Source organism: Oncorhynchus mykiss, chromosome 18 (genome assembly GCF_057628025.1).
Source record: "Oncorhynchus mykiss isolate SJ-2025 chromosome 18, ASM5762802v1, whole genome shotgun sequence".
NCBI lineage: Eukaryota > Metazoa > Chordata > Actinopteri > Salmoniformes > Salmonidae > Oncorhynchus > Oncorhynchus mykiss.
Window position 1 is genome coordinate 42,169,246 of NC_143039.1, and position 23,318 is coordinate 42,192,563.

A 23,318-nucleotide genomic window follows, 5' to 3' on the forward strand; every position below is an offset into this window, starting at 1 on the left:
CCTAGTGAATGACCTGCAGAGAGCTGGGACCAAAGTAACAAAGCCTACCATCAGTAACACACTACGCCACCAGGGACTCAAATCCTGCAGTGCCAGACGTGTCCCCCTGCTTAAGCCAGTACATGTCCAGGCCCGTCTGAAGTTTGCTAGAGAGCATTTGGATGATCCAGAAGAAGATTGGGAGAATGTCATATGGTCAGATGAAACCAAAATATAACTTTTTGGTAAAAACTCAACTCGTTGTGTTTGGAGGACAAAGAATGCCGAGTTGCATCCAAAGAACACCATACCTACTGTGAAGCATGGGGGTGGAAACATCATGCTTTGGGGCTGTTTTTCTGCAAAGGGATCAGGACGACTGATCCGTGTAAAGGAAAGAATGAATGGGGCCATGTATCGTGAGATTTTGAGTGAAAACCTCCTTCCATCAGCAAGGGCATTGAAGATGAAACGTGGCTGGGTCTTTCAGCATGACAATGATCCCAAACATACCGCCCGGGCAACGAAGGAGTGGCTTCGTAAGAAGCATGTCAACGTCCTGGAGTGGCCTAGCCAGTCTCCAGATCTCAACCCCATAGAAAATCTTTGGAGGGAGTTGAAAGTCTGTGTTGCCCAGCAACAGCCCCAAAACATCACTGCTCTAGGGGAGATCTGCATGGAGGAATGGGCCAAATTACCAGCAACAGTGTGTGAAAACCTTGTGAAGACTTGTGAAAACGTTTGACCTCTGTCATTGCCAACAAAGGGTATATAACAAAGTATTGAGATAAACTTTTGTTATTGACCAAATACTTATTTTCCACCATAATTTGAAAATAAATTCAATAAAAATCCTACAATGTGATTTTCTGGATTTTTTTTTCTCATTTTGTCTGTCATAGTTGAAGTGTACCTATGATGAAAATACAGGCCTCATCTTTTTAAGTGGGAAAACTTGCACAATTGGTGGCTGGCTGACTGCTTTTTTGCCCCACTGTATAGCCTTACAAACAACATTCCCTTAATTTGCTGTGTGGGGACCTAGGTAATGAAAGCCAAGCAAAACCTGAGAAACTTATGTAAGTGTACAGCTGTTCCTCTCTATTAGCATTCAACCTGCTAGGATACATCAACCAGACTTAATACAGAGGCCGTAAAAAAGTGTGTTGTTACCGAACAGACCAGAAAGAATACATGGCTACAATCAATGACCACTGAGGACAGTGTCCACCTTAAATATTTAGTTTGATCCTCCTGCCTTCTTTTAATGTTTTAAGATAAGACAGTGGAACTACTGTGCTCCATAGCCAATGTAGTTACTGAGGCATGGGAGGGTTAGCTGCCTGGCAGCACAGTCAGCAGTCATGAGAGCCCAAGGCAGGCTCTCTAACAAAAGGAGACTCTTCTTCCTCTGAGGTCATAATGACTTTGGTTATCTGGGTCATAATGGATCATAATGTGGATCATAATAATAGTGGATCATAATGGTGGGTCATAATGTTGAAATACTTTCACATACCAGACATGGTAAATATTTTGCAATCATTACATTTTGGCCGTTGATCTTGTTTACTAGTTTGAACTTGGTGACGACTTCCTCTCCTAATCACTGAATGAAGTCTGTCAGGATGCAGATCACATTGCATCCATATGTGTTTACATACCCTTCGCTGTAATGACGTTTTAAGAACACACATGCGGGGTTGCACACACTTGCACACACACAAATACACAATGCAAACATGCACACACAGACACCTTGAAGAAGAAGAATGTTTCCATTTCCTCCCATAATAGGGTCATTCTAGTGCATTTCCTCCTATTTCGCTCTCTCTTTTCCTGATGGAGAGAACTCTGACATGGTTCCCAAGCGTAGTTTCCTTTCAGGAAGGTTCCATTGATGATGCAACATGTCTTGGCATCCACAGTGGCTCTCTTAGTTTTGATGTACTTGCACAGATTTCTTGAGTATTTCTGTTTACTATCAAGATTAGGTTTGCATTGGATTTTCCAGCAGGCTAAAAGTCACAGAGAAGGGAAAGAAACAAACATTTGTCAATAAAATGGCTATTTAAGTTCATTAGCTCTTCAAGCACATAGACAAAACATGTATTGTTTTTGCATGTCATGTGAATGATTTGTAACGGAGCTGTAGCATGCGATCATGTCGTTTGTTGAAAATGCAGTTCATGTTTTGTATCTCTCCATTGTATTATGGTGCTGCTTCAGTTGCAGCTGAAATTCTTAAATCCAATATCCTTCTGGGGACTTTTCTGAAATGGACAGCATAGTTTCATTATCTCCGGTGTACTACAGCTACAAGATGTGTCAGGGTTATCCTCTTCTGAAGAGGTGTGGTTCTCTGGCATCAGTCTTTATATGTAATCTGTCGTCATCCAGTTCTGGGAAAGTGTGGTGTAGAGTGCTGGGTGTTAAAGCTATGTGTGGATGGGAAGTTGTGATGCATCTGATACCCCCGGTGTGCTCTCTGTTTCCCCTCTGTTAGAGGAACTTGTGTAGCCCCATGTAGCTTAGTCACTTGTTTCTCGTTGAGGTAGCTGTGTGAGTGTCTGTATGGGAGGGGTGATTGTGTGGGAGATCTCAGTGTCTGCCTCTGTGCCTTTAAGAGGAGGGCCTGTTGTGTGTGTTGGTATTTCTCAAGCAGAGAGAGGAGGGGAGTTGGTGGTGCTAGTGGTCTGGAATCAAATCCACTGCTTTAAAGGGAATAGCCTACATTTACATTTTAGTCATTTAGCAGACGCTCTTATCCATAGCAATTAGGGTTTAGCACCTTGTTCAAGAGCACAGCCTAGTCGTCTCAGGGATTCGAACCAGCGCCCTTTCGGTTACTGGGCCAACACTCTTAACTACTAGGCTACATGCGCCCCACTGAGAGAGGGCGCGTGAGAGAAGTAAAGGGGGACCAGCAGATACCACTGTACTTTTGAAAAGTTACTGGACAGCAGACAGTGGGAATAAAGAGAAGGATCAGAGGAACGAGAGAGGAGAGAGGGTGACCTGACCCTACTACAGTGGCAGCCAGGGCCATGTCCATGTATGATCCAGCCAGCCGGCCAGCCCATGCAGAGGAGCAGAACTATGTACAGGCGTATGAGAACGTCAGGGAGAAATATAAAGGTAACGACCCCCTCTAATATCCCCGAGTGGCTGGTACAGCGCTAATGACGGGAATTGTAATCACTTCTGTATGTCAGGGTATGTGAGGTACAGGGTTGGTTGGGAAGGGGGCGTGTGTGTGTGTGTGTGTGTGTGTGTGGGCAACTCGGGTAGCTGACTGGCGTTAAGTGGTTCCATATTGATTGGCACGGATGTGGTCTATTTCAGGGCTGCTCTCAGTGCAATGGGAAACTGCACCTACTGTATTGTTCCTCATCAGAATAGTGGTAAGCTGTTCTACCACAAGTGTGCTGTCAATAGTGTTACAGTAACATTCAGCCATTGCAAGTATTTTGTTATTTATAATCTTGTAACATCATTGATCACAATGTATCAGAAGGTAGGCTATGCAATGCCCTGTACAGTAGGCCTTCAGCCACCCGAGCCATGGCCTGTTACCATCTAGAAGGCGGAGACAGTACAGGTGCATCAAAGGGACCGAGAGACTGAAAAACTGCGTCTACATCCAGGCCATCACACAGTTAAATAGTCACCATTAGCAGGCCTCTGCCCAGTATCCCGGCCCTGAACTGTAGACACTGTTACTAGCCGGCTACCACCCTGTACTCAATCCTTCCACCTCAGAGACTACTGCCATATGAGATTGAACACTGGTCACTTTAATAATGTTTACATACTGTTTTACCCACTTCATGTATATGCACCTTATTCTAGTCAAAGCTTATCCTCTCAGGCTCTGTCAGGTTGGATGGGGAGTGTCGCTGCACAGCTATTTTCAGGTCTTTCCAGAGATGTTCGATTGGGTTCAAGTCCGGGCTCTGGCTGGGCCACTCAAGGACATTCAAAGACTTGTCCCGAAGCCACTCCTGCATTATCTTGGCTGTGTGCTTAGGGTCGTTGTCCTGTTGGAAGATGAACCATCACCCCAGTCTGAGGTCCTGAGCGCTCTGGAGCAGGTTTTCATCAAGGATCTCGTTGTACTTTTCTCTGTTAATCTTTCCCTCAATCCTGACTAGTCTCCCGGTCCCTGCTGCTGAAAAACATCCCCCCCCCCCCCCCATATATATTTATATTCCGGACTCTGACATTGCTAATTGTAATATTTCTATATTTCTTAATTCCTTTCTTTTTTTTTTTTTTCTTTCTTTTCACAATAGCATCTTCAAAATATGTGTACGCGACCGATACAATTTGATTTGATCCTTTGTGTCCGGTGAATGGTAACATGAGTAAGAGGGGTTGATGTTTCTCCCTTCTCGGACCTGACAACTGTCCACCGGGGTTGGGGTCAATTCCATTAAAATCCCTGTCAATTCAGGAAGTACACTGTTAGCAGTGTTTTCTTCAATAACACAGTCCCCAAAGCAAACCAGTGGGAGAAAAATAGGTTTATTCAAAGAGATCAAATCATCATACGGGGAGGTAGATGGTAGATGTTCATACTCCCCTGTCCTCAGTGATTCTCTTCTGTAATTCTCTCCCGTGATTCTCTCCCCAGAACAAAGGGACAGGATGTAGTTTTATAATCCAGCCCTAGCCTGTGGTTGACCAATTAGTACCCTATTTCAGATTCAATGTATAAACAATTTGGACCAATGAGAACTTGCCTTGTGGCTATGAGTCCCAGACTGAAATTCCTCCCATGTCTCTTACCCATTGACATGAATCCCCTATTACAGGAAAAACACTATTTCCATTGATCATTAGTAATCTATTGACCTCTCGTCCTCTTCTTTATGTATTTATCTTCAAAATATTCTTACAACACTGAAACTCCAATTCTCTTCAATGCTTTTCAATTAGGAAAATGCGGAATTGGAATTTGATTTACTTTCTGAATTGACTGGAATTCAATCAATCAAATGAATTTATAAAGCCCTTTTTACATTAGCAGATGTCACAAAGTGCTATACAGAAACTCTGCCTAAAACCCCGAACAGCAAACAATGCAGATGTAAAACCATGGTGGCAAGGAAAAACTCCCTAGAAAGGCAGGAACCTAGGAAGAAACCTAAAGAGGAACCAGGCTCTGAGGGGTGGCCGGTCCTTTTCTGGCTGTGCCGGGTGGAGATTATAAGAGTACATGGCCATTTAAGACCAGATTGTTCTTCAAGATGTTCAAGCGTTCATAGATGTCCTGCAGGGTCAACAGGTCAGTACCTCAAGAGTAAATGTCCGTTGGCTTTTATAGCCGAGCATTCAGAGGTCGAGACAGCAGGTGCGGGAGAGAGAGAGAAAGAGACGAAAACAGCAGGTCCGGGACAAGGTAGCACGTCAGGTCAGGGTTCCCTAGCCACAGGCAGAACAGTTGAAACTGGAGCAGCAACGTGACCAGGTGGACTGGGGACAGCAATTAGTCATCATGCCAGGTAGTCCTGAGGCATGGTCCTAGGGCTCAGGTCCTCCGGGAGGAGAGGGAGAGAAGGAGAGAGAGAGAATTAAAGGGAGAATAATTAAATTCACACAGGACACCAGATAAGACAGGAGAATTACACCAGATATAACAGACTGACCCTATCTCCCCTCCCATGGTTACCAAAGTTTACTGTACATGAAATGAGAGTATGGATACGTCCCGTATGTCACCCTATTCCCTTTATAGTGCACTACTTTTGAGGAAGTAGATCAATTCACTTTTGGGGAATATGGTGCCATTTGGGACACACCCTATCTGCTTTATTAGGAGTGCTGAGCTATGCCTTTATAGACCTTTTAAAAGTGTATACAAAGGCTGTGTGTATACAAAAGTGTGTACAAAGACTATACTTCCTTTTAAAGAGGGTTCATACAGACCAATTGGCAAGTCAAATTCAAGGGATTTCAATGTTATAATTCATATAATTGTACTTATATGGAACCACCCCACTTCTCCCCAAAAGCATGCAAAGTGTCATAAAGTAGGCCATTACCACTTTAAGAATAAGGAATTTTTTAGGCCTTGCACATGCATTGAGATTAAAATTATTATTACATTCTAGAATATATGTGGACATTGCCTGACGAAATAACTTGGATTCATGGCGATTTGTCTGTAGTCTGTGGCCGACACAGGCACACATAAAAAATCCATAAACAGCGGTAGCATTAATCTCACCATTAGAATCTCACCGTCGCTGTTTTTATAATGAGAAAGGGACCAAAAACCAGGTCCTTTCTTAATGGAAGGATTTGCATGGAAAGCCAAGTTGAAGCCAACATTAGATGTTGTCGTCTTCATAATAACCGCATGTGGTTTTACCGCAACATTCTTCAATCTAATTGGCAGGAAACAAACGAAAGGGAAAAAAATGATCAAAAATAAATCACAGATAATTATAAGAGACGGTGGCGACCAGTCGTTCAGTGCAGGTGGGGTCTAGCTCAGTGCTTTCTGTGGTGGTGGGGCAGCCAGCGGACAATACGGAGCGTAGGGGTTGGTACTGTTCTCTAATTGAGCTGTGATTGGTTCAGTGTTCGGTCACTCATGGGACACTACATCACCGCAAATATATGGGGAGAGCTCAAACATTCAAGCCCCTTGGCTGCTGCCATAGAGTTACAGAAGTGCCCATCCAAGAAGGCTCAAGGTCATTCGCTTCCGTTTTGAGGAGAATACAGTTCCACCGACGTGGCCCGCTACCAGAGACTGGACTCTCCTTCTCTGTGACCGACGTAAGACATTTAAACGTGTTAACCCTCGCAAGTCAGAACCTTTGTTGTGAGAGTTGAAATTGATCTCCGGTGCATCCTGTTTCCATCCCAACCACCTGTGGTAATTTCAATTGATTGGACATGATTTGGAAAGGCACACACCCGTCTATATAAGGTCCCACAGTTGACAGTGCATGTTGGGGGGGCTGGCTATGTTTGAGCTTGGGATACCCTGCCATACAGTGTCTCCCTTCAAGGCATCCTTGTCATTCAGTGGTATGCACAGTTTTGTATATAGGGGGGACTCATGTTTTTGTACGTCAGTTTTGACCAGTCATTATAGTCTAACTCATCTGTTCCATATCCAGTGATCTGGTACATGACGTAATGTTGCCAATTGAAGCGCTAGTTTACTACTCTCCCTCTGTCATAATAGGAACTGCTGTACTGTTTTAGTTAGTGTTGAACACGCTGCTTTGCTCTAAATACTCCTAACCACTATCTTGTGAGAGCAGTCAGTCTCAGTTATTCTGGTTGAAAGGCACAGACCTGTTAGTCCACTGAGGTCCATGTGAATGGAATCTTATTTAGGAAGATTTTAAGTCTCTTCAATGTTAGCTTATGTCTGATTGCATGTTTTAAGAAAATAACGATTTGAACAGTCGAGCCTCTAGGCGTGATATTTACCTTTCAGACAAACTTGTTTAGATATGTGATTAGTTCTGACCTCTATTGATGGCCACCCTAATTTTGTATTTGTGGGTTTTCAACGACATCAGTACAGTCCGTAGGCGTGTTATTTATGTCTTATTACATGATTTTAAGAACAATTGATCAATGAGAACAGTAGTCTCTAGGCATGCTATTTACTTGTAGATTTCAGTATCTTCAATATTAGTTTGTCTTATTACATGCTTAATAACAGTACAGTCTTCAGGCTTGGTATTTACCTCTATCTATAGAACAGTACATCTTAAGTACATCAATCCCCTTGTCAAGCCTGTTGCAATATGACTAATACTACAGTACTGCATCTCCAGCGAGCTGGTATTGTTTTGACAGTAGACATGCATCGCCGCCCCCTCAAGGTGTTCAGGCCGACTTGCTAAAGTGTCATTTGTTAACTTGTTAAACTACAATTACGTTTTTGCCTGCCACCCAAACCTGATTTCAAATCACTCACAACTCTCACCTGGAAGGCAAGGTAACTATAGATCAAAATGATTCCTGCAGTTCAAATATTAGGCTAATCAACTCCTGAAGTCAGTCCAGTAGTACACTACTGCACCACAAACAAATGCTGACCCAAACATCTTTAGTCCCTGGCTTGCATGCCATCTCGGGTGGACTCCGTCCCTCAGGAAGTTAGTGAGCTCATCTCCCACCATGCCTCATTTTTAGTCAGGTCATTTTAGCCCCCAGATAAACCACGACCAGGTTGAAGAGGACAAAGGATGTCCTGTCACTCGCACTGGTTGTACAGATCTTTGTTTGCTTAGTTCTAAGCTTCCAGTTTAGGGTCATTTCAATGGAATTCCGCCTCCGTCCCACCTATATTTTTAAATACCCAAAACAGTCTGGTGCAAAACACTGCTGTTAGAAATTCTGGTTTGAGTTTGGACTGTGAATGAGGCTATGGCATGTACATAGCAAAAGGGATGATTTTGTAGTATTAAAGGGATCGATAGGTTTGTATGGTTGTGAATCACTGTGTTTGGACAGCTGACTAGTACAGTAAGCAGAGCAGTCCTCCTCCCTCATTTCCAGTCCTTGTCCAAGATCAGTTTCATGCAACATGACCTTGCACTCTAAAATAGTATCCTTTTAAAGACACACACGCGACTATGAAAGGAAATGCATACACTGTACTGTTCAATAGACAGATACGGTATGTCTCATTCAGTGTACACCCACACATGTATACAAGCATGCACACCTGCAATATAGCATACACTCACACCTGTTCGTTGTAGGAAAGGAGAGCACTCTCAGATCCTGTTGGCACTGCCACATTGTGAGACATGGTGTAAATATTATTGGAGTGTGGTTGTGACTAACAATCAGAGCAGTTTATTCAAAGCTATTGAACCAGTGAAAATGAATGTAGGCCTGGTTTTTATCGAATCGTATTCTCAGCTGGGTGTCCATGTTTGTCAAGCTACAGTATACCATAATACTTTAGTAGCTTGCTTGTGGTCAGCCTGAAAGTTTCATATTACTCAGTCTGTACTGTATTTACAGTACCCTATGGGTGTCTTTAGGTGAAATGCTTCAGGCCTATAGTGGGTGGTTGTATGGACCCCACAGTGGGAGCAATTACTGTGTACTGGCAATCATTCAATGTGATCTAATGAGAGTGCATCCATGTGGACAATGTGCTGCCCATTTGTCTCCAATTGCTCACCAAAAATTGACAGTGCATGACAATCCTTCCTGTCCATTTGAGACAACGTTAGCTGTTGAAATCAGTGTTTCCCCTAACTGTAGGCGGGGTGCAAAGGCCCCCAACGCAACATCCTGGCCACTTGATACTAAAACTGTTGATTGAAACCAATGAATGACGACCAAGCATTTTTAGTTTGGGGGCAACAGAGTTAGCCTGGCCTCATTGGTTGAATCATCGCTTGGAAAAGAAGAGAGGATATGTGACATTTAAGGGCTATTTTCCTGGAGTCCTCTCCTCCCTCTCTGCTATGGCTTTGGTAGCAGTCCTACTGGATATTAGCTATTGGTTGAAGGGGACATTTTCAGTAATGGAATTGTATTCGTTCTCTATCTGGACTGAACTGTTGTTTTGCAGGGAGGAGAGTGACCGCATCATTACTCGTCTTTGTGAGACGTTGAAAGCACCGAGCTGTCTGTTTAAATGACTAACACACAGCTCATACTCCCATGCATACCCCACAAAACATCTCACCAGGGGTCTCTTCACAGTTCTGAAGTCCAGAACAGAGACTCTGGAAAACACACAGTACTACATGCAAGCAGTAAAATCAGATTTAAAAAAAAAACTAAGTACACCTTATGGAACAACATGCACTGTGAAGAGACACACACATACACACACATGTTGTAGATATGTAGTGTTGTATGATGTACTGTTTTATAAAATAATTGTATGATGTAATTGCCTTGTTTGGACCACAGAGTAGCTGCAGCATCTAATGGGGTATCTGTACCCCTGTCCTGCAGTTAGTCACCAGCAGCGTACCCCCGCTGGCTTACCTCTGAAGCTAAGCAGGGTTGGTCCTAGTTGGATGGGAGACCAGATGCTGCTGGATGTGGTGTTGGTGGTAGGAGGCATTCTTTCCTCTGGTCCCCAAAGAATATATTATTTATTTAACTAGTCAGTTAAGAACAAATTCTTATTTACAGTGATGGCCTACCCCGGGTCACGCTGTGGGCAATTGTGCGCCGCCCTAAGGGACTCCCAGTCACGGCCAGATGTGATACAGCCTTGAATTGAACCAGGGTCTGTAGTGACGCCTCTTGCACTGAGATGCAGTGCCTTAGACGACTGTGCCACTCGGGAGCCCTAATAATATATCTATCTATCCCAATACCCCAGGGCAGTGGTTGTGTAGAGTGGCGTCTTTTGGATGGGACTTCAAACGGTGGTCCTGACTCTCGGTGGTCGCTAAAGATCCTATGTCACTTATTGTAAGAGTAGAGGTATTAACCCTTGTGTTCTGGCTAAATTTACAATCTGGCCCTCATTCCATCGTGGCCACCTAATCATCCCCAGCGTCCCATTGGTTCATTCATGCCCCTTCCTCTGCAGTGTAACCAATCCCCAGGTTGTTGCTGTAAATGAGAATGTAATACCTTTCAACTCTATATCTGACATGGTATAGATGTTATTTTTTTTAAGCCCATAACCATGTGTGAGAGGTGTAGATTTGTTTAAGACTACCAAGAAACACTGTCCCACTGCAGTAAAAGGTTAATAACTACATATACACATAGACTGTGTCCTAAATGGCACCCTATGAATAATGTTCATGTCATATACATTTAAGGTGATTTAAGGTGCCAGAAGACACATTCATACATACCAGAACATTAAGATTAAATAGATTTCTAATTTTGTTCCAGTAATACGGTGCTTTAAAACTAAAATAAGATTTACTTAGCTTGGTGGAGACCCTAAGAACCCTAAGAGTTAACCAATCCTGTGTACTGGTTAGGCTACTCAGGTGTCTATACTTGAATAGCAAAGGTAGATAAGATGTAAGTTTATGAAGTAGAGCCTTGTAAACAAAAAAGGGGAGTAATGTAGAGATCTACGGGTCTATAGTAAAGTCCAGCCAACCTTTTGATAAAGGATGCAGTGATGAGTATCAAAACTGTCACCTGTAACAAAACGAAGGGAACTATGGTAGTAGAGGCTGCACTTAGATAAATAACATCACCATAATCAAGAACAGATCAAAAGGTTGACCTGAATAATTAATCGGCTTCCTACTGCTTAGAGAAAGGCACCATCTGTTTCTGTGGAAAAAGCCAACTTTAAATCTTAGCTTCTTAAACAGCTAATCTATATGTTTTTTTTAAACATCAAATCCATATCAGTCCAAATGCCTCAGTATTTATATGCGGGAATTCGTTCGATTGGAGAACCATCTAATGAGTGAACATGTAGTTCATCTGAAACATACTTACGAGAGTTTGAAAACAACATGCATTTAGTTTAGCTTGTATTAAGTTCAAGTTTTAAACCAGCAAGGGATTCCTGCACAGCTATCAAATCTGACTGTAGTTTGACAAGGCCAGATCAACAGTCGGGGCAATAGCATACATATAGCATACATAATAGTATCATCCACATTTAGATGAAGTTTGCAATTTTTAACAGATTTACCAATGGTGTTTATATAAATACTGACAAACAGGTCCCAACATAGACCCCTGTGGTACACCATTATGCACTTCAAGAAATTCTGACTTAACCCCATCAATCACGATGACCTGAGTTCTTTCACTAAGATAATCTTGAAACCTATAACGACACAGGGCTAGACCCAGATGCATATGGGTTGAGTCTGAAATGTATTAGATTTGAAGGGGCAGACAATATGCAGGTTGAGGACAGGCAGAAGTTCTTTAACCAGGTCAGAGTCCAAAAGGTACGGTGAGGCAGGCAGGCTTAAGGTCAGGGCTGGCTGAATGGTTGACAAGATAATTAACAACTAAAGTGGTTGCTGTAATAGTTCATGCCCAGGCCTAAAACCTGATTTAGTGTACATTAAAAATAAAATTATCCCATAAAAAAGAGCAAAGTTGTACATTTACCAACGATTCAAGAATCTTAGCTAGACAAAGAAGCCTTGAAACGGGGCGATAATTATTAAAATCACTACTATCCCCGGCCTTATGGAGTTCCTGATAACAGTATTCTTTTATTAAAAGTGGGTTATTGAGCCAACATTGATGGGCTTAAGCAATTGGTTGGCCTCTGTGGATTTATTGTTGTCTAGTGCTAGCAAAGCATCCATTATTTATTTTTCTGTAAATAGCCCCCCCAAAAAGTTTTGACTAATTTCTCTGATAATTCAGCAAGTTTCCCCTATCAGCAACAGTATCATAATGAATAGGCTTAGAAGTCCTTTCAAAGGATTTTACAGTTTTCCAGAATTGACATTACAATCTGAAAGAAAGGTTACATAATAATCAGATTTATCCTTAGATTTGTCATACACAATGATTCCTCAGTTACTTAAAAGCTTGCCAGTCCGGGCCTGTGTTCCTGGCCTTGACCCTAGCATTTTATGAATGACTTCTGATAATTCCGGAGTGTACCAGTCATTCGATCTATCTTTAACCCTTAGTTTTTTGAAGGGAGCATGATTGTCCACGGAAGTATTGAAGACATCTAAAAAATAAATAAAGTCTGAACACTAAATCAGGTTCAGGGATAGCTGAAATACAATCTAGGTCACTAAAATAAAGATCATGCAAAAAAAACTGTTGACTAAAGTTTTAAAGTTCCTCTTTGTGATGACACGAGGCTTAGATTTTCATTTTCTCACATCTCTAACACAAACAACTGGGCAATGGTCACTAATATCTTGGTCGAAGACACCAGTAGAAACATCTATCTCTGGTGTATTCATTAGAATAAGATCAGAGTTCACTTTGAAGTATGTTTAGGGTTGGGCCATGTAGGCTTAGTCACCACCTGGGTTAGGTTTCGATAATTACATTGTCTGAAGCCTGCATTTCCCAAACATAATCATTTATGATTTAGTAAAAGACAACAAACTAGTTAACTCCTCGAGTGCACCAAGGTTAGCCGAGGGAGGACGGTAGACCCCTATAACAGTTATGGATACATTTTTCCCCAGACAAAGGCTTAAAATAACTCTAATTTTTGAGCAAGGGAAATGGATTTCCGTAAAGAGAGACATATTTAAATAGTACTGGGTGAGCAGAACATAGTGGGCTTCTTTTATAAGCTAACAACAGCAGATCTAAGAGTGGAGTTCAAACGAATGGGTACAATATTGCAACTGACAACGCCCCTGGCAGAATAGACAACAGTACGACGACAATGCTTAGAAAGCATGGGAGGTATTACCTGAGCGGGGCTTGGTCTGTCTCTGAGTCATTGTCTTAACACGGCCTTGAAATATGAAGAGAGGGTTCAGGCTCCTAGATGGTTTGGGTGAAGGACATAATCTCTGTAGAGCATCTTTTGTTTCCAAAAATGGTCAAAATGGTCAAATGTTATGGGAGTAGTCTTTAAGCCAGATATGAAGTGCTAAAGAGCCTGATGAACCTTTTGCAGCCGCGATCCACCGATCTGCTGCTTTTCAGGGTGTTGATCAGCTCAATTGACCTTTTTTGATATATTTTGATCCCACATGCACCTTGGCTGCTGATGTGGATGAAAGAAATCCTGTGATATCCTTCACTGTAGCCCCCGGGTAGCACAGGGTTTTTGCAAAAAAAGGAACCAAGATGTTCTTCACCATGGAGCTACCAATGATAATGGCTGGAGGAAGGTGAGTGTCCGGCCTTTTCGGTGCCTTTTTAAGAAAACTGGGGGGGGGGGGGTTGAGCCTCAGATACCCTCAAGGCCTGAGGTGAAAGGACCGTCAGGAGATAGGGTAGAGGATGAAGGAGCAGGAGTCCCCCAACCCAAGATGATTTCATCCCCGTTCACCAAAAACCGCTGACTTGCACTGGGCTTGTGGTGTCTCAAGGCTTAAAAAGTCTTCTTTAAACTTCATCTACACTGATTAAAGTGGATTCAACAGGTGACATCAATACATGATCATAGCTTTAATGTCATGGAAAGAGCAGGTGTTCCCAATGTTTTATACACAGTGTATGTTCACACCTAGTCTTTATTAAACATATTTAGGCCTGCAGGCCTTGTTTTGTTTTGGCTCACTGTCAGAGGGTGATGGGGTAGGATAGTCCCGGGACATACAGGGCCTTCCTCACTACTCTGGTATTTCACATGGTCCTGTAACATCAGAAGCCCCATTTGTCTTGCTGTTCACATGTGAACCTGAATGTACAGGGTGATTTATTACATAGTGGCTTATGGGGTGTAATGTGTTGAGGTATGCCTGTTCTGTCATATGCCATAGTATGGCTTCTCTCATACATAGGCATATTTTGAGCAGTGGAGGAAGCCATGTGTTTGATGTATTTGATACCATTTCACTCATTCTGCTCCAGCCATTACCACGAGCCTGTCCTCCCCAACTAAGGTGCCACTAACCTTCTGTGATTTTGAGGTGTGTACGTGTGCACGCGTGTTCCAATCTTGGTTTTACTGGGTCTTTCCCCGTTGCATGCTTGTTACATTAGGCACCACAAGTGATTTGTCAGCATAGCTCCAATTGGTCATGCCACGCTGCTTTGCCAGAAATGACTTGGCCTTTATGAAATATAACAAGTTCAAAATAGTGTATTTACTTTGTTCCTTTTTGCTAAGCAATTTTTGTGAGGCTCTCTATGCCCCTATTGTTGGATATGTCTGATGAATATTGAGTCTGCAGTGAAATAATCCTCTCCCACCCTCTCTCTTCTTGACAGGCTTCATCCCAAATGCACCCTATTCCCTATAGTGCACTACTTTTGAACAGAGCCATATGGGCCCTCTACAGGGTGATTAACCAGTGGAGATTGGAGATTATTGAGTGGTCTCTGTTTGAGTTTCCACAGTGACTAGAGATACAGTACGACTGAGGTTTACTGGGTCTAGCTCCCAAATGGCGTTCTATTAACTACATAGTTCACTACTTTTGTCCAAACCCCTGGTCAAAATATTGCACTATAAATTGATTATGGTGCCATTTGGGATGAGGTTATTGATTGATTGCATGGGTGCTGAGAAGGATGTTTATTTTTTTACCCCTTTTTTGTGATTACAACCTTGTCTCATCGCTGCAACTCCAACATGCTCGGGAAAAAGTAGAGTCGTGCGTCCTCCAAAACATGACCCGCCAAGAAGCGCTTCTTAACACCAGCTCGCTTAACCCAGAATCCGGCTGCACCAATGTGTCAGAGGAAACAGTCAGCCTGCAGGCGCCCGGCCCACCACAAGGAGTCGCTAGAACGTGATGAGCCAAGTAAAGCCCACCGGGCCAAACCCTCCCCTTCCTTGGGCGACGCTAGGCCAATTTTGCGCCGCCCGATGGGACTCCCGGTCATGGCCGGTAATGACAAGGGGATCAAACCCCAGGCTGTAGTGACGCCGCAACACTGCAATGCAGTGCCTTAGACCACTGCGCCACTTGGGAGGCCTGAGGGATGTGTTTCTAATCTGTCTACTATGATGACGTCACATTGAGACATTTGCCATGGTGGTGTGATATGTCCGTCTCTCTGGGTTACTGATACAAACTCTGTATCCTGTCATTTATCGCCTTCCTATGTTCTCTACTCAAATAGTGTATTAAAAAGGTGGGTGCAGGCCTCCCGGGTGGCGCAGTGGTCTAAGGCACTGCATTGCGGTGTTAGCTGCATGGGGCTGAGCACAATTGGTCCAGCATCGTCCGGGTTAGGGAGGGTTTAGCCGGCAGGGATATCCTTGTCTCATCGCGCAATAGCGACTCCTGTGGCGGGCCGGGCGCAGTGCATGCTGACCAGGTCACTTGGTGTATGGTGTTTCCTCTGACACATTGGTGCGGCTGGTTTCCGGGTTGGATGTGCGTTGTGTCAAGAAGCAGTGCGGCTTGATTGGGTTGTGTTTCGGAGGACGCATGGCTCTCGACCTTCGCCTCTCCCGAGTCCGTACGGGAGTTGCAGCGATGAGACAAGACAGTAACTACTACCAATTGGATACCACGAAATTGGGGAGAAAAAGGGGGCAAGGGGTGCTAAGTTTGGCTTCACAAAATAATCACAATGTAGACCTAGCCTATACAGCATAATATCAGAATTGTAAATCAGGAAAATATAATTGCAGATGGAGCACAAGCTGATAGCGACCTAAGTGTACAGCATGTGATTCACTGTTTAAATGTGTGTGTGTGTGCATGCATGTGTTAGACCACCCGTTATTAAGCTATTCTGCATACCGGTATCTGCAGCAGTGAAAATCTAGTGCTGTGTGGCATCCAGGCATGTGGAACAATGGCACTAACACACTGGTGCGCTAAAACAAACTCACGGCAGGAATGTCATAGCAGGTCGGCTGGTATATACTGTATGTTCTAGGGGGGCCAACCTGGGCTGGAGGCTGTACAGCTGAAGTCAGAAGTTTACATACACTCGTTTTTCAACCACTCCACAAGTTTCTTGTCAACAAACTATAATTTTGGCAGTCTACTTTTTGGCATCTACTTTGTGCATGACACTACATTTTTTCCAACAATTGTTTATAGACAGATTATTTCACTTATAATTCACTGCATCACAATTCCAGTGGGTCAGAAGTTTACATACACTAAGTTGACTGTGCCTTTAAGCAGCTTGGACAATTCCAGAAAATGTCCTTGTGGCTTTAGAAGCTTCTGATAGGCTAATTGACATCATTTGATTCAATTGGAGGTGTACCTGTGGATGTATTTCAAGGCCTACCTTCAAACTCAGTGCCTCAGTGCTTGACATCATGGGAAAATCAAAATAAATTAGCCAGGACCTCAGAAAAAAAGTGTAGACCTCCACAAGTCTGGTTCATCCTTGGGAGCAATTTCCAAATGCCTGAAGGTACCACCTTCATCTGTACAAACAATAGTACGCAAGTATAAACACCATGGGACCACGCAGCCGTCATACCACTTAGGAAGGAGACGCGTTCTGTCTCCTAGAGTTGAACGTACTTTGGTGCGAAAATTGCAAATCAATCCCAGAACAACAGCAAAGGATCTTATGAAGATTCTGGAGGAAATGGGTACACAAGTATCTATATCCACAGTAAAACGAGTCCTATATCGACATAACCTGAAAGGCCACTCAGCAAGGAAGAAGCCACCGCTCCAAAACTGCCATAAAAAATACAGACTACGGTTTGCAACTGCACATGGGGACAAAGATCGTACTTTTTGGAGAAATGTCCTCTGGTCTGACGAAACAAAAATAGAACTGTTTGGTCATAATGACCATCGTTACGTTTGGAGGGAAAAGGGCGACGCTTGCAAGTCAAAGAACACCATCCCAACCGGAAGCATGGGGGTGTCAGCATCATGTTGTGGGGGTGCTTTGCTGCAGGAGGGACTGGTGCACTTCAAAAAATAGTTGACATCATGAGGGAGGAAAACTGTGTGGATATATTGAAGCAACATCTCAAGACATCAGTCAGGAAGTTAAAGCTTGGTTGCAAATGGGTCAACCAAATGGACAATGACCCCAAACATTCTTCCAAAGTTGTGGCAAAATGGCTAAAGTGCAACAAAGTCAAGGTATAGGAGTGGCCATCACAAAGCCCTGACTTCAATCCAATAGAACATTTGTGGGCAGAACTGAAAAAGTGTGTTTGAGCAAGGAGGCCTACAAACCTGACTCGGTTACACCAGCTCGGTCAGGAGGAATGGGCCAAAATTTACCCAATTTATTGTATAAAACTTGTGGAAGCCTTCCCAAAATGTTTGACCCAATTTTAAACAATTTAAAGGCAATGCTACCAAATACTAATTCAGTGTGTGTGATCTTCTGACCCACTGGGAATGTGATTAAATAAATAAAAGCTTCAATAAATCATTATTCTGACATTTCACATTCCTAAAATAAAGTGGTGATCCTAACTGACCTATGACAGGGAATCTTTACTAGGATTAAATGTCAGGAATTGTGAAAAACCGAGTTTAAATGTACATGGCTAAGGTGTATGTAAACTTCTGACTTCAACTGTTGCTGGTGCCCCCTTTAATTTCCAAGCTCATGCTAGTGCCCAAACACCTATATGCTATACATACACCCTCCACTGTCACTCCATCCTGCTGGCCAGTTAATTCAACAGCTTATAAGATAAACAGAAATGTCTGATCTTGTTTATGTCAAGGTGAACGAGGGTGCCAAAACACATTTTCACCAGTTGATTTTAATAATATTGGAAACCTGTCAGACTTACAATATAAATGGACGCTATAATATTGATAATCATTTTGGAAATGAGTAATTAATAAATCAAACCATCAGAAACAAAACATCACCTGTCCCAACCTCTGCTCTTCTATGGCCTTTGTCAGTAGGGCCATCTCACACAGATAACGGAAGTGTTGTTCCCAATCTCCACCCCTGTAACATCTACTTCAGGGTGGCCCTAGAACAGCCCCTAGTGGAGCTTTGTCTGAGCTACAGAAATCCCACCTGTACATTTTGTGTGGAAAGTGATGTATGGCATAATTACTATGTAGCATTTCTCACCAATCCCTGTGCTAAATCTTGCACTTACAAGAGGAACAGCCTTAGAATGATTCAGACAAGACATCTCTTCCAATCAATATTTAATCAATGAATGACAGTCGAGTTGCAGTTGTTGCATGGATTCGGGAAAACCTCTTTAGTCCTTGATTCGTGTAATATTGTCTCTCCTGTAATATTGTTCAGAAGGACATTTCTCCTCACATTCAGTGTCTTTGTATTGGGGATACATTTCAAGAGTCTCTGTCAGTGATGTATGGGTTTGTATTGATTTGTGAGTGTGCGCAGTGGAGTGATAATGTCAACAACTGCACTTGGAAATTGATATATCTTTGCTAAGTTTAGATGGCACTCCAGACATTATCTGGCCTCTTTAGACCAGAGCCAAGATCAGACATCACATTCTACATCTGAGCCAAACAGCCTGCACTAACCCAGTCGCCCCCGTCAGTGTGGGAGTGGGCTGGTCCTGGTCCAAGCTCTCATTCTGGAACTGATGAGTGTGTGGACTGGGGCAAACCACACCCCAGTACAAGGGTGTATATGAGGGCCTACAACCCCCTGTGTGGGAAGTATGGACTTGAACAGTTTCATGGAAACAGCATCCTCAATGAAAACACTTAAGTTATGACATATCACTTCCTGGAAGTTTGGTCAGGTTAATCACAACAGTATTTGTAACATGGTTTTGATATGGAACTCGGTGTCTATTCTGATGATATCTGATGCACTTGACTGATGTTCTGATATCCTGCTTCGTCTTGTGTTGTATGATGGGAATGTCCTTTCAGTTGGTACATGATGTTTACTGCCTGTCATCAGTGAACACTGAGGCTGTACCCGCTTTAAGTTACAGTTTCAGACAGTGGTCAAGTAGGCTACTGTGGCTATTTGAGCATAGTGTAGGCCTACCAGAGTGGCCTTAAATAAAACAAATATTGAGAAAATGCATCCCATAACATTTTAACATGGAAATAGCTGTTCTATCATTCAGCCTACAGTACAGTAGCAGCCAATATGTGTTGTTAAATGTAGGTCTACATTCCATGAGATTGTTGATTTTTTTTTTTTAAACGTAAGGCTTGACATTAACCTGTTTATCCACTTGTCCTTCAGACAAGAAGGTGTCTGAAAATGTTGTAGTTTGATGCAAGAAACTACTTTACAAAATAAAATGCATTATTATTCCCATACCATTATTACAAAATAATTAGACAAATTATGCTACCCTCTGCCTATTGGCTACTTAGCTTATTCAAGCTTGTCTCAAAAGACATTGCCCATTTAAGACAAAAAAAAGCTCTTAACCTGACTCCCTTTTCAAAGATGTCTAGAAATGTATACGTTTTGTGCTCTTGTCAGAAGCAATCACTCCCCTATTGCTGACTACAAATGATCTATAACTGGGATAATAACTCACTAACTAGCAAAGGATATGAACACGTGGCTACATGCATTTCTGGCTTTGATTTCAAAACAAGCGCATCTACTCATGACCTCTCATTTTTATTTAACTAGGCAAGTCAGTTAAGAACAAATTCTTATTTTCATGACTGCCGAGGAACAGTGGGTTAACTGCCTTGTTCAGGGGAAGAACGACAGATTTTTACATTGTCAGCTCAGGGATTTGATCTTGCAACCTTTCAGTTATTAGTCCAATGCTCTAACCACTAGGCTACCTGCCGACCATGCTGTAAACACAGTCCATTTTAAATAGAAGGGCAAAGATCCATATGTGGCAATGGTTTATTTGCATATAGGCCTACTGCAGCTCTGATTAGTTATGCTGCACAAGTCTGAGTAGAGTACAGGCTGAGTCGTGCGTGTCAATTCAATAGAATCCTACTCCAATGAGTTCTGCCTACAACTAAATATCTTGCAGAGTTTGTTTTGTTGCATTGAAAGTGGCTAATATAGCATTGTCTCGATCACAGTTCCCACAGTAAAGCGAAACGTTGATAGTGTTAACTAAGACGGAAAACTCTAGAAAGTTGAGTGAAGTTCAATCTCGTGCTTCTCTGCACCGGATGGTATTTCTTCTGCGCGGCAGTTCCGAGGAGCGTGCACGCCCGCAGCTTAGAGGGAACATTGGCTGGAGCCCTATTATTGTTATTATTATTATTATTATTATTATTATTATTATTATTATCCAATCTTTGGAGAGCTATAGTTCTTAAATGGTAAGACCTCCAGAGACCAAACTAAGTGGGATGGTGTAAGTTGGTGCACAAATACATCTGGTTGCACATGGTGGTGCTATAAACATTTGACATCAAAAGGTCAGCCCGCCTCCTCCTTTGACCTAGAGTTTCGGAATTTGTTACAGAGGTTCCTCTCTACCCGAGGAACAAATTTGGACCAATGATGTCACCGCGATGGATCATCTGCCATTTTGAAAATTGTGTAAATTCTTCAGCATCCCATTAGACACCATTTAAATCAATTTTTCATAAACTTTGTGTACAGCATCTATAGACCAAGATCTTGATATGCAATATAAATGAAGTTGATATCAGGTATGAAGGTAAGACCCAGATGCAGACAACATTTAATTAACAATGGTTTAATGTCTATAGCCTGCCCCTGTGATCCAACAGGGGCAGGCAATAGACCGGTCAAGGCAGGCAGGTTCAGGGTAGGCAGAGGTTAATAATCCAGTAAATACACAGGGGATAATGGGGAAGATGGGTGACACTTGGAGGCAGGTGGAGACCATCACAACGACAGGTGAAACAGATCAGTGTGTGACAGTTTATGTCTGAACCGTCATGGTTGTAGTGAGCCAATTAAGCCTGACAATTCAAGCTGCTCTGGGAGGGAATGAAGCCCCCTGCTGGCCTTGCAACTCAATACTCTACAGTGTTTCCTGAAGTGTGCACTTGACCACTACCCACATGGATTCAAAAGTATAAAAGTGGTGCGAGTACCAGAGATGAAGACCAGAACCCTTTAGATCCAGACCAAGACTTTCTTATACCTAGATCATGGACCAGGGTATTGAGACAATGACCAGACCAATGACCAGTTGAAATGGGGAAAAACAAGATCCAGTATAGTAAACTCGAGTAGTGTTTCATTTAGATTTTTTTTTTTCAGCACACATTTAGGTAATTAAAATATAAAGCACACATTACTTGAAAAGCCATGAGTAAAATCATTGAGGATAACATACAATAAAGTCTGGGACTTACTTCCATTGTGGTCCTCTTGAGGCAAGATCCAACACAGTATGACGGGGAGATATATTTTCTTCTTTGTTTTTATGTTTTACGATCTCATCATTTCAGTTGCATCGTAAGGTACATTGAAATGGGCACTGAAGACATCAAACAGTTTTAAAAAAAACATTTTTTTTTAAAGCTGCCCAGAGAGGATGTTGTTTTTATGTGCAGAGTCAACACATTCCACTCTGAAGCTCCAGTATACAAGAAAGTACCTTTCCCAGCATTACTCCTGAACCTGTATAAGCACACATTAGCAACACCTGATCTGGTGCTGTGATTGTTTGCATCCCTAACATGGGGAAAGTAATCGGTTAGAGATCTGGATGCAGAACCATAAATACTCCTGTAAACCAAACCCAGTCTAATCTGGGACACCTTAGTCTCAACAGGCAGCCAGTTGGGTTCCTGAAAGCAGCTCCTGCCTATGTGTGTACATGGACTCACCTTCAATACTACCCTGATCAGCTTATTCTGGGCTATCTGGAGCTTCCCCTTCATATGTTTAGATAAGCCCCCAAACCAGGAAGTACTAGCATAGTCAAAATGGCATTGAATGAGGGCAGAGTCCTTATCAAGCAGCTTGGACTTTCTGGACAAAAACTTAGTCCTGGCATTAACCTTCCCTAGCACCTTATTGACCATGCTCACACCTCCCAAGCTTCCATCAAGGATACATCCCAGGTAGCTAACAGAGGTTTTAGTAGTCAGCACTTCACCCCATAATTCCACTGATTTCAGAGGACATACACAATTTAGTTCTGGGCCCAAAAATAATTGCCTCAGTTTTAGTTAGTGCAGAGATAGCTTATTATCTCCAAGGTATTTGAGAATGATAGTAAAATACAATACAGTAAGATATATAGTATAGTGGAGTATAGATCCGTCGAATAGTTTTGTGGCGGTCAGCGCCGTTTAAGATGAGGGAGGATGATTTTTTTTTCATGAGCATGGCCATATTTCTATTACAGCAAATTGGATGATTCTATTTCATATTCCATTCACCCAGTTTAATGTAACAGCGATGGGTTTAGGCTACTACATGATACTTACATTTTCTCTGTACCTACCCATCATGAGGTTGCAACAACCCAGCCTATGAATGAAAGTTTACAACATAGGTGCACACAGGTCGAGAGACACATTTGAGTTGACAGACAGTGACATTCAATACTGCCTTGCACACTCTTGCCTGCATCTAACTGATGTCGGGTCTAATCATCAGTACAACAGATGCAAATTAGAGTCTCTATTGGACAAAGTCAGGTATGTTTATTCCCTTTTTGTTCCGTTTTGTTTTCGTTTAAGAAATGTTGTTCAGAATCTGCGGAATGAATACACTCCTGATCATGCATAAACACTGTTCACTTTCATAGCAGCCATGTTGTATTCCTTCTCTCTTGCTTCTCCTTCATTTTGGAATAAATACATTTTTTCAAAACTGTTCAACTATGGTCTTTCTCTCTCTTTTGAGTCAACTACTCACCACATATTATACACTGCAGTGATGGCTAACAGTAGTTTATGCTT

General features: G+C 42.5%; 1 protein-coding gene across 13 annotated transcripts in view; it reads left to right on the forward strand.

Annotated features, from left to right (window-relative positions):
- Positions 1 to 23,318, forward strand: part of LOC110496062 (plectin) — a 200,302-nt gene that overhangs the window by 23,864 nt on the left and 153,120 nt on the right. For 4 of the 13 annotated variants that reach the window (XM_090208447.1, XM_090208459.1, XM_090208449.1 and 1 more), the window contains exon 1: positions 2,481 to 3,117. The exons of 8 other annotated variants lie outside the window; for them this stretch is intronic. In XM_090208447.1, coding sequence (XP_090064573.1) covers positions 3,027 to 3,117 — 91 coding nt within the window. In that variant the 5' untranslated portion in view covers positions 2,481 to 3,026. Of the gene's footprint in view, positions 1 to 2,480; positions 3,118 to 23,318 lie in introns of those variants that run through there. One more of the 13 variants, XM_090208446.1, reaches the window with a different exon arrangement.